General features: G+C 33.3%; 1 protein-coding gene across 3 annotated transcripts; it reads left to right on the top strand.

Annotated features, from left to right (window-relative positions):
* The first annotated feature begins 11,497 nt into the window (after window positions 1-11,497).
* LOC118030566 (ankyrin repeat domain-containing protein, chloroplastic) lies at window positions 11,498-14,639 on the top strand. Of its 3 annotated transcripts, XR_012170284.1 has the most exons (8): window positions 11,498-12,246; window positions 12,593-12,669; window positions 13,001-13,099; window positions 13,244-13,342; window positions 13,520-13,618; window positions 13,715-13,813; window positions 14,003-14,128; window positions 14,337-14,472. XR_012170284.1 is itself a non-coding variant. In XM_035034718.2 (7 exons), the coding sequence occupies exons 1-7, from the start codon at window positions 11,550-11,552 to the stop codon at window positions 14,469-14,471; spliced, it is 1,305 nt and encodes a 434-aa protein (XP_034890609.1). In that variant the 5' UTR covers window positions 11,498-11,549; the 3' UTR covers window positions 14,472-14,639. The 3 variants fall into 3 exon arrangements, 2 of the variants coding, with proteins under 2 accessions (XP_034890609.1, XP_034890610.1); XM_035034718.2 differs by lacking the exon at window positions 14,003-14,128 and having other exon boundaries at window positions 14,337-14,639; XM_035034719.2 differs by lacking the exons at window positions 13,715-13,813; window positions 14,003-14,128 and having other exon boundaries at window positions 14,337-14,639.
* Window positions 14,640-15,217: the final 578 nt, after the last annotated feature.

Genomic DNA, 15,217 nt, shown 5'->3' on the forward strand with positions numbered 1-15,217 from the left:
AACAAGAGTTTCCTATTTTTGAAGGAGAGGATGTCCTTTAATGGATTTTTAAGTGTAACTAGTACTTTGATGTGGAAGAAATTGCTGAGCAAGACAAGCTCAAATTAGCTTCCTATTATTTAGACAACATGACCCTATGCTGGCATCAAATTACATGAGGAGCTTAGGAGGACATGTAGTATCCTGGTTAGAATATGTAGAGGCTTTATGCTGCAGGTTTGGGGGAGAGAAAAACCCTTTAGAGAAACTTAAACAAAAAAAATGACTTAGAAACCTATATCAAGGATTTTGATATCCTCTGGAATCGATCCGAAATTTTTGAGAAAAATGCTTTGGTATTCTTCATTGGAGGGCTGGATGTAGAAGTTAAGAATATGATGAAGATGTTTGAGCCAAAGTCCTTGAAGCAAGCATATACTTTAGCTAGATTACAGGACAACACCCTCACCCATAGACGCTATGGCTCTAATCCTAACAAACATGCTTATTACTCAACCACCTTTGCTTACCAAAACAAACTTGCTACCCCTTCCAACTATAACAAAAATTTCCCCACCAGATTCCTAAGTACCATCCTTAAACCACCATAAGCAGGTCTCTTACCAAACCCCCCACCTTACAATCTCAACATTACCCAAAGAACCACTAGACCCACCAGAAACAAGGACTTGGATGAGAAGAGGGCTAAGGGCCTTTGTTTTTGGTGTGATGAGAAGTTTATACCGGGGCATATATGCTATAACAAGAAACTGTATTCCCTATGTATTATGGAAGAGAATGGGGAGGGTAGTGAAGATGAGGGAGTCACTGACCTGGACCCTGACACCTACAATCCTCATATATCCCTTAATGCCTTAAAAGGAGTAACTGGCCTAAACACCTTACGGGTCATAAGTAGGGTCGAAACTAGCCTCTAGTTATCTTGGTAGATTCTGGCAGTACACACAATTTCATCAGCAATCACGTGGTAGATAGATTGCATTGTAATCTTACAAACATTAACGCTCTAACAGTGCAAGTAGTTGATAGGGGAATCATGACTTGCACTTCTGTGTGTAGCAACTTCCAATGGTCTATCCAGGGAGTTGATTTTGTGGCTGATGTATTTACTTTGGATCTAAAAAATTATGATATGATATTGGGCATTCAATGGCTGGCCACATTAAAAACCATCGTACGCAACTATGAAGAAATGTGGATGGCGTTTATATGGCAAGGTCAAGAGGTTTTTATCAAAGGAAATGATCCAGTAACCATGGAAACTATTAGGCTAAAACAACTTAATGGTTTGTTATGTAGTACTAGTCTGGTTTCTGAAATTAATCTGTGCAGCCTACGTTCTATTAACAGTCAGGAACAAGAGGAAAATCCAACATCCACTAGGTTACAACTTAGCCTTGCTGAAAATACAACTTTCACCAATATGCAGGCAGAATACCAAGAGCTGTTTGAAGAACCAAAGGGCTTGCCTCCTCCTCGCAGCCATGATCACAGTATACCTCTTAAGGAAGGCTCTAATCCAATCAATCTCAAACCCTATCAACACTTCAGTCTACAAAAGGATGTGGTCGAACATATGGTTAAAGAAATGCTGGGCTCAGGAACCATTCAACATAGCCATAACCCTTTTTCTTCATCAGTCATCCTAGTTAAGAACAAGGACGGATCATGGAGATTATTCATTGACTACAGGGCATTAAACCAATTCACAATCAAAGATAAGTTCTATATTCCCTTAATATATGAACTCCTAGAAGAATTGGTGGGAGCCTTAGTTTTTTCTAAGATTGTTCTTCGATCTGGTTACCACCAGATTAGAATGGCTCCTGAAGACTTTTATAAGACTGCATTCAAGACACACAATGGGCATTATGAATTCTTGGTCATGCCTTTTGGCTTGACTAACGCCCTTGCCACATTTCAAAGTCTAATGAATGAATTATTTAGGGACCACCTGAGAAAGTTTATTCTTGTCTTTTTTTATGACATTCTTATTTACAGTAACTCCATGACAGAGCACCTAGGCCATCTCAAGACTGTCTTCACAATCTTACAAACTAACCTATTGTATGCCAAGTCCAGCAAGTGTGTTTTTTACAGCCCCCAAGTTGAGTATCTAGGCCATGTTATATCGGCAACAGGGGTGTCGACTGATCCCAATAAGATTAAGGCCATCCTGGATTGGCCTCTCCCATGCAACATTAAACAACTAAAGGGATTTTTGGGTCTCACTGGATACTATAGGAGATTTGTTAAGGGTTATGGTATTATTTGCAAACCTTTAACCTAGCAGTTGAAGAAGGATGCCTATAGATGGAATGAGGAAGCCACCTTAGCCTTTAATCAACTGAAACATATGATGACTTAACCTCCAGTCCTAGCATTGCCAAACTTGACTCAATAATTCATCATCGAGATAGATGCTAGAAGTAGAGGAATGGGGGCAGTCCTTATGCAAGTAGGCGGCAATTGCATTCATTAGCAAATCATTTAGGGTTAAACAATAAGCACTTTTCACCTATGAAAAGGGAGCTACTTGCTATTCTACTGGCAGTTACTAAATGACGACATTACTTATGGGGTAAACATTTTACTATACATAGTGATCATCTTAGTCTCAAATATCTACTGGAACAGAAGGTGACTTTGCCCATCACAACATGTGTGGCTCGCTAAATTCCTTGGGTTTGACTATGAGATTAAGTTCAAAAAAGGAAAAGACAATGTGGTTGCTGATGCCCTTTCAAGGGTGTCTTGTGGAACTCTCAGTACCATGGTAGTCTCTTCCCTTTCCACTACACTCTTGGAAGCCATCAAGCAATCCTGGCAAAGTGATAAAGCTATATAGCTTCTCATTCCGAAATTAAACTAGCAGCCTAACTCTTATCCTCACTACTCTTAGGTCAACCAGCTCCTATGCAGGAAAGGTAAGCTTGTGGTAGGCCAACATGGACCTCTTTAGACTCAAATCATTTATCTATATCATGATTCAGCTGCAGGGGGCCATTCAGGCACTACTGTTACAACAAAAAGAGTGGCCAATGGGTTTTATTCAAAGGGCTAGCAAAAACATATTAGACAATACATTAGGGAATGCCCCATTTGCCAACAAAACAAATCTGAAAACATATGCACTCTTGGGTTGCTACAACCCCTCCCTATTCCTATAGCTCCTTTCATTGATATTAGTATGGATTTTATAGTGGGGCTCCCTAAATCTGAAGAGCGGGAGGTTATCTTTGTGGTTGTGGATAGATTTAGCAAGTATGCACACTTCATGGCTATTCCACACCCCTATACTACCTATTATGTAGCTCGAGTGTTTCTAGATAATGTCTACAAATTGCATGGGTTCCTAGCCACCATTGTTAGTGATAGGGACATGGTCTTTCTCAGTCTCTTCTGGAAAGAGTTATTTGATAGACAAGGTGTCAAGTTATGCTATTCCACAGCTTACCACCTCCAATTAGATGGCTAGACTGAGGTGGTCAACAAGTGTCTCGAAAACTACCTACATTGCATGACAGGTACTTCCCCAACACAGTGGGTTCAGTGGCTTCCCCTAGCCAAATGGTGATACAACACCAACTACCATACGACCACCAAATCCACTCCCTATGAAATCCTTTACGGCTACCCTCCCCCTTTACACATTCCATACTTCCCAAAAGATTCACCTGTAGACACTATGGATAGTTTCTTATGCAAAAGGGAACAAATTCTATATACAATCAAGAAAAACCTACAGCATGCCCCTCATAGAATGATTCAACTTGCAAACAAACATAGAAGTGAAAGACAATTTGCTATTAACAATATAGTCTACCTCAAATTGCAACCATATTGACAACAAACACTAGGCCACAAACATTCTAAAAAATTAGCTTTAAAATACTACGGTCCATATGAAGTTTTAGCAAGAATTGGTACAGTGGCCTATAAATTGAAGCTACGTACCTTTGCCTCCATCCACCTTGTGTTTCATGTGTCCCTGTTGAAGAAGAAGGTGGGCAATCGAAAAGCGCACACCACATTGCTTGCTCTGCCATTAGAACCTCTTCTCCTTCCCTAAGCTATTTTGGATTGCCGAATGGTCAAGAAGAACCTATAAGCAACCACTCAACTCCTCATTCATTAGACCGGTCTTACACTTGTAGAAGCCACCTGGGAGTTTGATGACGAACTAGCCCTTCATTTTCCCCAATTCGACCTTGAGGACAAGGTCCATTTGAAGAAGGGGCAATTGTTGCAGGACAACAATTAGCTATAAGTTTGCATGAGGGGAGCAGTTGTTAGAATGGTACGTTTAAAGTAAGTCATTAAGTCCAAACAATACGTTTTATAGAGTTTATAATTTTGTTACAATTCAGTTATAATCACATGGAAAAGGAAGAAATCACAAGCTGGTTGTTAGGCTCCATTGTATATATAATAACATTTTGTTGCAACAGATGCAGACATGAAATAATATTGAATCAATTCCTTTTCTTTCGGTCATTCTTCCTACGCCTTCTCTATGTTCACCCGCTTCTTTTCCTTCCTTCTTCTGCTTCTTCTCCTTCTACCCCTACTTCGGTTGCTCTATCTCTTGACAACCAAGTAGTTGCTCTACTAGGTGGGTGGCATCTACTATGTGGTGGGCTCTCGATCAATTGACTCGGCTTGAGGCTATGTTAGGGTTTTTGTGGTTGTTGTGTGACCATGCTAGATCAACGAGGATTGTTGGTGGCAAAAATACTTTAGGATCTCATGACCTGTCTTTGATTGCCATGCTTTTTTTTTTTCTTTTTGGTTTTATGCTCTGTCTTTGCCTTTTTTTGCTTGCCTGCATGGTCGATTATTGGTCTTGAGGTTGAAATGAAGAGGTTGTTTTTATGATATGTTGAGTTGTTTGCATTTTTTGGCTATGATTTTTCAGGATGATTTTGTGTTTAAAAGGGGATTTCAGTCTTAAATTGGTATTTGTTTGATCTGTTTGCATCCTTTTGGATTTGTTAGAGGGAACTTGGGTTATCATCATTGCTATGTTTTGTTGTTTATGTTTGACATTCTGCGAAGAAATTTTTAGTGAACTCTTTATATCATCAAGTCCATCCTTTGGTGACCGCTTGCATTTGCTCATCTGTCATCTAAGAAGGCGTTGTTTTCAACCTTTTTTTTTTTTTTTTGTTCTTGGTCTGTTCTACTTTTTTTTCTTTGCTTTTTTTTTTTTAAAAAAAATAATATTTTGGTCTACTATTAAAAGGCATTTTTTAATTTTTATGCTTGACCTTACTATAGTTAGGTTGTCGGGTTTTGTGTAGTTGTTCATGTCTCTTTGAGCGAATGATTCTTTGCATCATGCAAATGTCTTATGGTTGCAGGTGCCTTTTTTCCTTTAAAAATGATCCATGTAAATTAGCATCTCGACATTCTTTGATGGGAGAAAGTCAATTCTTCTAATTCTCTATGATCTGGCTAATCCATAGGGCGAGGACTTTTCCTCGCCTAATAAAGGAGAGAGGGAAGAGTTGATGTTAGGTCTTTTAAATTTCTCCGCTTGTATGGTAAACTATGCTCACCCTATTCAAATACATATATTCTTTCTTTGCTAGCGAAAGTCAAAACGAATACCGAGACTCCTTTCTTTTACGCCTTATTTGTTGCGATCATAGATCCATTGTGGCATGGGAATTCTTATTTTTGTTTGCTTATTATGTAATAATTGAAATAGCAACCGCAGTCTCATCTTTACTTGTAAGTTTTACAAACTTTAGAAATTTAATTAATCAAGTCCCTATTTGATTGTTCTAGGACTATAATTATAACATATGCATAAATTTAGGTCTCAACTCTCATCCTTACAAATTTGGCCACCCTAACACTTAGTAGTGTTAGGAGCATCACTGTCTAGGTTTAATTGTTTCTAAATATTCTCTACCCTAAGTAAACAAACCTATCCATTTATGTTTTAGGTTAATTTATTGATATTTTTGTGTAGTATTTGTAGTTTACTTGTACATTTAAATGTTTTACAATCTTTTCCTAGAGAATTTTATTGTATTAAATTATTATATGTATGTTAGGATTTGTTTGGGATTTAGAGGAAATTGAATTTGTTTGTCATTTAATGAAATTGAGTTTGATTCTGTAACTTAGATGTGTTATATTAAAAGAAATCATGAATTATTTAATGATTTCCAATCATATTTTACCAATTTTATTGTTAAGTTGGGAATTTAGGTAAAATTAATTTTTTATGGAATTGATAATAATTAAATGATATTAATTTAGATTGAATAAGTTTGAATTGAAAAAATAGATAAATAATTAGTTGAGTACCAAATACTTGTTAATTTGATTTATTTTTTAGTTCATATTTTGACACAACATTAAATTTTTATACAAATAATAATTAGTTATTAGATTGAGAATTCATTTTTAATTACCAAATTTGAATTTTGAATTAATGGTTATATTATTAATAGATATTATCATCAATATTCTATATATATTTCATAAGTAATAGATGATCGTTCTTGGATGTATCGAGATTCACCCATAGGGTTATTATATATAGAAGATTATTATAAAAAGGTTGAGGGTTTTATTTTTTTTTATACCTTTTAATTTGAATAATATTAATGGAGGAGGAATTAGATTTTCATGTGTGAAGTGTAAAAATAAAAAGTTCCACCAATTGAATGTTATGATGATGCGACTTCTTAAAAAAGGGTTTATAGAGACGGATAACCTTATGTTTTGTATGAGACCATGTTAGAAATGATAGTTAGCTCAACTTTCTAGTTCTAGCAACATACATGGAGTTATAAATGATAATAATAATAATTTTTATGTGAGTATAGTGATGGTTGCAATGTGAATGAATTAGAGTTATTTAGGTGAAATTTCATATGTCGATGAAGAACTAAATGTAGATGTAGCTAGGTTTTTTAAACTTTTAAAAGATTTTGATGACCATAATAAGATGTATGCACAAATCATAATAAATTATCAATCATTTCATGAGTTTTTACAATCAAATTAGATTATGGGTTGAGTAAGGCTAGTTATGATTATATTATCAAATGAGTGAAAATCATTTTTCTTAAAAGGAAATAGGCTGAAAGAGAACACTTATATATTGAAAAATCCATTCTGAAACCCCCTTGGCTTAGGATATCAAAAGTTGATATGTGCCTAAATTTTTGCATGTTGTACTACGATGAAGATGAAAGTTGTACTAAGTGCAAAACTTGCGGGCATGCTCAATATAAACTCAATACTGGTAAAGAAAGGACACTTATTGTATACAAGAAACTGAGATACTTTCCAATAACTCCTAGGTTGCAAATGTTATTTATATCTCTAAAAACTGTTGATCATATAACATGACACCATTCATATGTTATGGTGCACCCTTTCAATTATGAAACACAGTTTAATAGGATGTATCCTCAGTTTTCAATGAAACCACGAGACATATGTTTTGGTTTGTGTATATATGGCTTTCATGTATTTGGGTTCTTTGCTACATCATATTCTTGTTAGCCTGTCTTACTAACAATTTACACATGCCCTTGAAGATGTGTCTGAGGCTAGGATTCATGTTTTTATTTACGGTCATACCCAGTTATTACAATTCAAGTAGGGAATAGATGTTTGTCTTTAATCATTAATTGATGAGTTGAGTAAGTTACAATCATTTGTGGTATTGACCCATGATGTCTCAAGAAAACAAAATTTTTAAATGAAGCAACTTTAATGTGGACTATAAATGATTTTCCTGTGTATGAGATGGTTTTAAAATGGAGTATATAAAAAAATTAATTTGTCCATACTGTATAGAAAATAATAATGCCTTCACTTAATGAATGGTGGCAAAGCTTTTTTTTTTTTTTTTATTGCCACTAAAAGGTCTATGTCATCATCGATATAAAAAATAACATAAAGAACTTCTTGAAATAGCTAATAGGATGTTGCTTCGCTGATATTATAGGGTGAAATTTTTATTTTTGTGTTGTTGAGAATTCTTATATCCATGTTTATGAGTTAAATGATATATTAAGTACTGATGGACATACAAAAGTTAATAAAATTGAAGAGATTGACCAACTTCAATTAAAAAAAGAAGAGGATGATGGACATGATGATGATGAAAATAAAGATGAGGAGGATTTGAATTAATTTTAGATGTAAAACATCATTATGTAATAAAATTGATATTATGTAATAAAAATATTTGTTTTCGCCTTACAAAGTATATGCATTATATTTTTTGCATTTATCAATGATTTATTGTTATGTTGTGGTTTTAATAAGTTGTTGAATATGATTAGTGTTGTTGTATAATTAGGTTGGATAGGAGATTATAATAAATAGATGAAAAGGAAATAAAAATTAGATAGAATCACCGGAAAAAAAATAAAAAAAAATAAAAAAAATATCTCATGGTAATTTAAAATTATGGTATTACAAATGGAATTAGTGATGAACGTTAAAATGGTTAAATAATTACAAAGACTTAAAGAAGATATTAATGAATGGCAAACAAAATTGTTCACAGGTAATTTTACATAACTTGGGCTAAAGCCAACTCAGATGAAGTTATTTATGGAAACACATATATAAAAGGAGGATATGCAGGAAAGGATGTAGTAATTCACATACAGCAGAGCCAAGACATTTTTTGTAAGTAAACTTTGAAATCTTTTGAATATTTTTTGGAATAATTTTTTTTAGTCAATAACTTTGACTTGTTTTTTATGTAGGAAACATATAACGCCAAAATGCATGCCAAACATAAAGAGGACCCTTCAACCCATATGGACTACAATCTAGAGTTGTGATTGGAGGCTAGAGCTACTAATAAACTCAATAGGAATCAGATGTACAGTATCTCTATGACTAAGACCTGAGATATGAGAGTGAGTTGTAGTGCTTTGATCATAGGCACCCCACAATCCACCCTAAGGCAACCATCACTGGTCATTCAAAAGTTGGTTCAAGAATAAGTTGCTACTACAAAGGTTGATTTGAAGGTCGGACTAGTGGTAGAGTAAAAACAACAAAGTATGAACTAATGAGAGAAGATGATGACATACCTATCAACTATTTATCCTTCAGCTCATAGACAGTAGCGGAGCCAGAATATTTTAAATGAGAGGGCAAATATATTATATGGATATGCATTAAAAATTAATTTGAAATAAATATATCAGCTCATATAAAGAAAAATTAATTTAAAAATACCTTTTAACATAAAAAAGCTTACATTATAGTCATTCTCTTTAAGTTTTCATAATAACAAAATTAAGTTCAGTTACATAATAATTGTAAATCTTCCATATGAAATTCATGATAAAATACACATTAATTCATCAAAACTCATTTCACACACCCATTACCATATAACATGCTGTATATAATGCATGGATATGGATCAACATTAATAGTTTAAATTTATCATGATAAAACATTTTTAAAAACAAAAAAATAGTTTCTTTTTTTTTTTTTAAAAAAAACAACCTTTAATTTTTCAAAAATCAATCTTTATTCACTGACAACAATTAAAATAACAATTAAAAAAATTTAATTCCATACCTTTATTAATTTAATTAAAAATAATATAACTTTTAATTAATTCAAAATAATTAAATTAATACCTATTATTCAAAAATAATTAAGGGGGCAATTGCCCCCCTAATATACTATGTGGCTTCGCCACTGCTCATAGACCTCCAGGTAATTTTTCTCCCTCTCTCTACACCTTCACCTCTAGCTTATTTCTAATGTGTTACAATATTTCTAATTAATTTTATGATTAAATTAATAATATAAAAATATATTTTTCAATTTAATATAGTTGTTTAATATCATCTTGTTTAATCCAAATAAGCATGTATTAAAAAACAAAATTACTAAAAATACTAATAGAATTGCAGATAGACATAAAATTGTTGTCAGTGATTTCATTGGTTATTTCAATGTACTTTTGTTGGAGAATTACAAAGAGTTATGAGCTTAATAATCAATTAATTTAGTTGTTTAATATTGTTTAATATCAACTTGTTTAATCTAAATAAGAATGTATTAAAAAAGAAAATTACTAAAATACCAACAGAATTGCAGACAAACATAAAACTTATGTTAGTGATATCATCGGTGATATCGATTAATTTTTGTTGGAGAATTACAAAGAGTTGTGAATTTGTTTGATATTACCAATAGAATCATTGAGAAAATTTTTATGTCGATGATAAATGATCAATTGTTGATGGTTAGTCTATCAGTAATATATACTGATAAATTGTTCGATATAAAAATGGTCGGCAAATATTTTTTTTTTGGCGTGAATATTATGTTAGTGTTTCCATTGGTAAGTTAGTTTACTTAGTGGATTACTTATAGAAATGAAATTCTTGATGACAAACTTTTCGATGATAAGTTTTAATCAGCAAATCTATCAATAATATAAATTTTGATAGAATACAACTTAAACGCCGATAAAATATTTAGTTGGTGTTTATCAATTTTATTTGATTGCTATTTTTTTTTTTACCTTGACAAAATTTTTAAATTGAATTTTTTTTCTTCTAATTTCATCATCGAACATTAAATTGGATTAGAACTAAGTTTCTTGATTGAGTCCGGGTCTATGATTCCACAAGTTGCAATTTTAGGAGAATTGTTTGGGTATGTTGGGTTTTTTTTTTTTTTTAACTTTTTTTAAACTTATACTTTTTCAGTTTTATCCTTTAACATTTATTTAATTAGAGATTAGGTTTCACTATTTTTTTTTTCTTTCTATAGTGTTTTCCATTAATTTTGAAAATAACTCAAGTTACATTGAGTCTTTTTATTTGTCGTTCTTTATTAAATTTAGTTTTTTTAAAATAAATTTAGTTTTTAAATTAAAAAAATAATTGATTACTTATAAGTATAAGATGTTTGCTTCATAATATTTTGTTTAGTTTGTTTTTTAGGTCATTGTTTTAATGACACGTGCAATCTCTTTTGGTGCTATTGTGTAGCTTGTAATAGTGGCGATAGAATAATCTCAATGAACTTTTTTTAGTGGTGGGGTGGTGTCTACAATAGAGCATAACAAAATTTTCTGCATAACAAAATTTTCTTTTTTCTTCTCTAAAGTATATGGTATTAACAATTTATTTTTTATAGATAATTACTGGCAAAAAAATTTTGTTTGCATATATTTTTTTAATCTAACTATTAAATTAACTAAATCTATTAAATTTAGTTAAATCAATAATTTGAATATCAAATAATTTATGTTTCTTTGAAAATATTAGCGTCGTATGAATAATTTTTTCATGTTAAATTTTTTTTTTTACCTGTGAACATCGTTGCGCATATAACCTGTATAGTGAAATTCTAGATTGAACAACATTATTCAGTATAGTGGCTGGCCAAGAAAAAAAAGAAATGAAAAAATTAACTAAAACTTATCTCACAGCATCAGCAAATTGTTCTGGACTATAATAACCCTTGTTCTAAAAGACACACAGCCGTAATCTCCTCCACTTCATACCTCCAGAATCAGACAGACCATGTCCCTGCCAACTCTGCTAAACCCACAAACCCCAAAACTACACGTTCCTCTATCTCTCAAGTTTCCATCTTTCAAAACTCTAAAAATCCCAACAAAAATCCACTCCTTCTCACCTTCTTTACAATCCCAATTTCCTATACGAAATGACAGTTTTGAAGACCAAGACCATGCCATTGGTGACTGTATAGTCTTTGAAGAAGGCATTTTTGAAGACCCTTTTTTGGAAAACAATTCAAATGCCATTGAGGATTCAAAGTTTAGGTCTGTTCAGAAAAATATAAAAAGGGTTGTTCCTAAAATTGAAGAAGACAATTTGGTGCCAGAGAATTGGAGAGAAGTGCAAGCAGAGATTAATATTGGTAAAAAAGAAAGGAGAAAGATTGCTCAAGAATTGGAATATAATAAAAAATTTGAAAGGAAAAGGAAAGGGTTGGTTCCTATTAGGAATGTGAATTTAGAGGAATATCAGGCTTTTAGAGAAGCTAAATTGGCACAGTTGAAGCCACTTGTGCTTGATTATCCACAGAGTATTAAAGAGGAGGAGGAGGAGGAGGAGGAGGATGAAGTGAGGGAGATTGTTAGTGAGAGAGTGAAAGGGAAGAATCCTAGATGGGCGGTCTATGGGAGAGGTTTAGATGATGTTAGAGAGTTTTTTAACGGTGAGGATTATGAGCCTGGTGGACAGAAATCTGAAAGTTTTAAAATTTTCAAGTTTTAAAATTGGGTTTCGTAGTGTTTGTTGTTTTCTTGTTGATACTATGGTTTATTTGTTTATTGATTGAGTAATTGAATTTGGTTTTATTGGTTTGATTGATACAAAACTAGTAAATTTTAGTTGTAATCTGGTATAAGCTGTGAAGAATACGTGATGTCAATTCTCTCAATTTCTCACATAATGCTATTTCGCTGTATGTTACATAAAGTATTGAGAATTCGGTGGAAGCTGATGTTACATTGTTTCGTTCTATGTTTTTCCATGCGAGCTTCAAGATCTTGCCGTTCATAGTGTTTTTTTTCTTTTTTGTGTGTTTGAATAAATAGGTAAGCGCAAGTTGTTTACGAAAGAGGAAAAGGTTTTGTTAAATAAGCGGGTACCTGATCTAGCAGTTGCTACCTCTGTGAGTTCACTTTCTGTTTGAAACACTCTAGTTAGTGTATTTGATTTTGATGTATATTTATTGCTGTATAATCATTTGTTGCCGCTTTCTCATTTCTTAGTTATCCAATTGCCAGCTGATGTTTCAATCTGATTAGAGAACCAAATGAATAGTTTTTTACAGTCACAAAGACAATATTTCCCCCTTCATTTTTCAGCCATGTATGTCTTTCTTCTTTGAAGAAATCATGAAGGCTATACATGGTGCATTTTTATTTTTATTTTTGGATAAAATACATCATGCAAACCAGCAAATCGTTTATAGTTTTTTATTTTTATTGGATTCTTTGCAGAGAAAATGGCTGCCTGTCCACACACTTGCTGCATCAGGAGAATTCTACCTTATGGATGCGTTGTTGAAGCATAATGTTGATATCAATGCTGTGGATGTGGTAGGTGGAATGACCATGTGCTGAATTATTGGATTCTGCCAGTCTCATCAAGTTTTATACACTTCCCTCCCTATATTTCATATTGGATGCAAAAATGCTTGGAATTGGTCAATTTTGAACTTTGGATCATTATATTTTCTCCAGAATGGTTGGACTGCACTTCACAGAGCAATAATATGCAAAAAGCAAGCTCTAATCAGCTATCTGTTGAGAGAATCAGCAGATCCTTTTGTACAAGATGCAGTGAGTATTGACACAATGACTATTTCTTGAGTTTATTTGCTTTCGATATAATCATTATATTTTTTTATCTTCTAATTTCACCATGTTTAACTTAAAAACTTATCAATTTTCTTTATGCAGCCATTTTCTCTTGTGACTCATACCATCTTTACCTTGCTCGTTTCTTGCTGATGACAGGAGGGTGCCACCTTGATGCATTATGCAGTTCAAACAGCATCTGCTCCAGCTATCAAAGTTCTTCTGTTATATAATGTCGATATAAACCTTCAGGACAATGTGAGGATGATATATCCCTACCTTTTTTTTCTTTTATATTTTCTGTTTCAGTTTTGATGCTGTATTGGTGAGCACTCTCATTTATTACCCTTTTAGGATGGATGGACACCATTACATCTTGCTGTTCAAGCCCGAAGAACAGATATAGTGAAGCTTTTATTAATAAAAAGAGCAGATAGTACAATTAAAAACCTGGTAAATATCTAACAATTCGAGGGATCTCTCATATCATTTCATTGTATGTATATTCATCCATGTTAGACTGCTGCTTGTATGTGTAGGTTTTTCATACTATTATTTACGTCATTTAGATGATAGTAAAGCTTGGTTGCATGCTGTCACAACTGGTAACGTACAAGAAGATACTGACAAAATTGCTTGCAGTTTGAAACCTAACGCAAACTGTCAATAAGGATCAGCAGACCTCTTTATGTGGAGGATCCATGATCAATAAATGAACATGATGCAATGTATTAGCACGAAGGATTTCTTGAACTGGTCTTGTTTAAGGTGCTGGAGAGACAGGCATCCTTTTGTGTTTTCTTAAGCTAATAGTTGGGGATTCAAAACAAGAAAAAGCTTAATAGTTGGGCATTTTTGGAATGTCCTCTTACCAGTAGTTTCCGCAACCTTTTTTTTGTTACAATGTCATCATAAATTCCTTCTATTTACCTCCATCTTCAAGTTAATAATGCATCGAAATTATTCGTTTGTTCAGGATGGCTTAACAGCACTTGATCTCTGCCTCTATTCTGTCAAAGACACAAGGACTTGTGAGCTTATCAAGCTGTTTAAGCAGTTCGCGAAGAAATCAACTTTGGCCAAAAACCCTTATAATGCTTCAGCTTCCTAACTGCCTTAATGGAGCCACTTTATATCTTCCTAATATTCAGATTCACTGGAAAATCATTGCTCTGGCAGTGAGAATCTATAATTTCAAGCTCCCTCGTGTATATGATTTATACATTGTAGTATGGAGAAATTGGATGGATGCAGATAAACAGTGCGAAATGAACAAGAACATGGCTTCTCCACTGACGCGGGACAACAAATAAAAAGAATTAAAGCAAGAAAAGAAAGAAGTTTTGGAGAAAGAAAGAAGCTAGAGAAGAGGAAGAGAGGGGATTGGAGATATGCAAAACTTGCAAATTTTCATTAATTATCAAAAGTCCCTTAACATTTAGAAAAGTAGGGTATTTATACTAAAACCCTAACTTGAATAAGCGATTGGGCTTATGGCCCATTAAATAAAATATCCAACAAATAAAGCCAAATTAATAAAACTCAACTGAAAGTCCATATAAATTAAACCCAAAAACATAAGTTAAAGCCTAATTTCTCAATGGTTTTGGCTATCCTCCATCGTCTATGATCATACACGTGTGTAAATAGTGTTTCTTATTCGGTGTCCCCATCAATTCTCCTAGGGTTGGAAGAACTTGACCCCGTCGAGTATAGGTTAAGGCAGCTCTGATAATGCTCTCAAAGATAAGGATCAAACTGTTGTGATGTCTCTGATAATCCAAGTATAGTATGAATCTGGTCGTCGAGTCCATATACTGGGATTTGCTGAAGTTCACTATCCCTGGTAAAAACAAC

The sequence above is a fragment of the Populus alba genome, chromosome 7 (assembly GCF_005239225.2).
Source record: "Populus alba chromosome 7, ASM523922v2, whole genome shotgun sequence".
Classification (NCBI taxonomy): Eukaryota; Viridiplantae; Streptophyta; class Magnoliopsida; order Malpighiales; family Salicaceae; genus Populus; species Populus alba.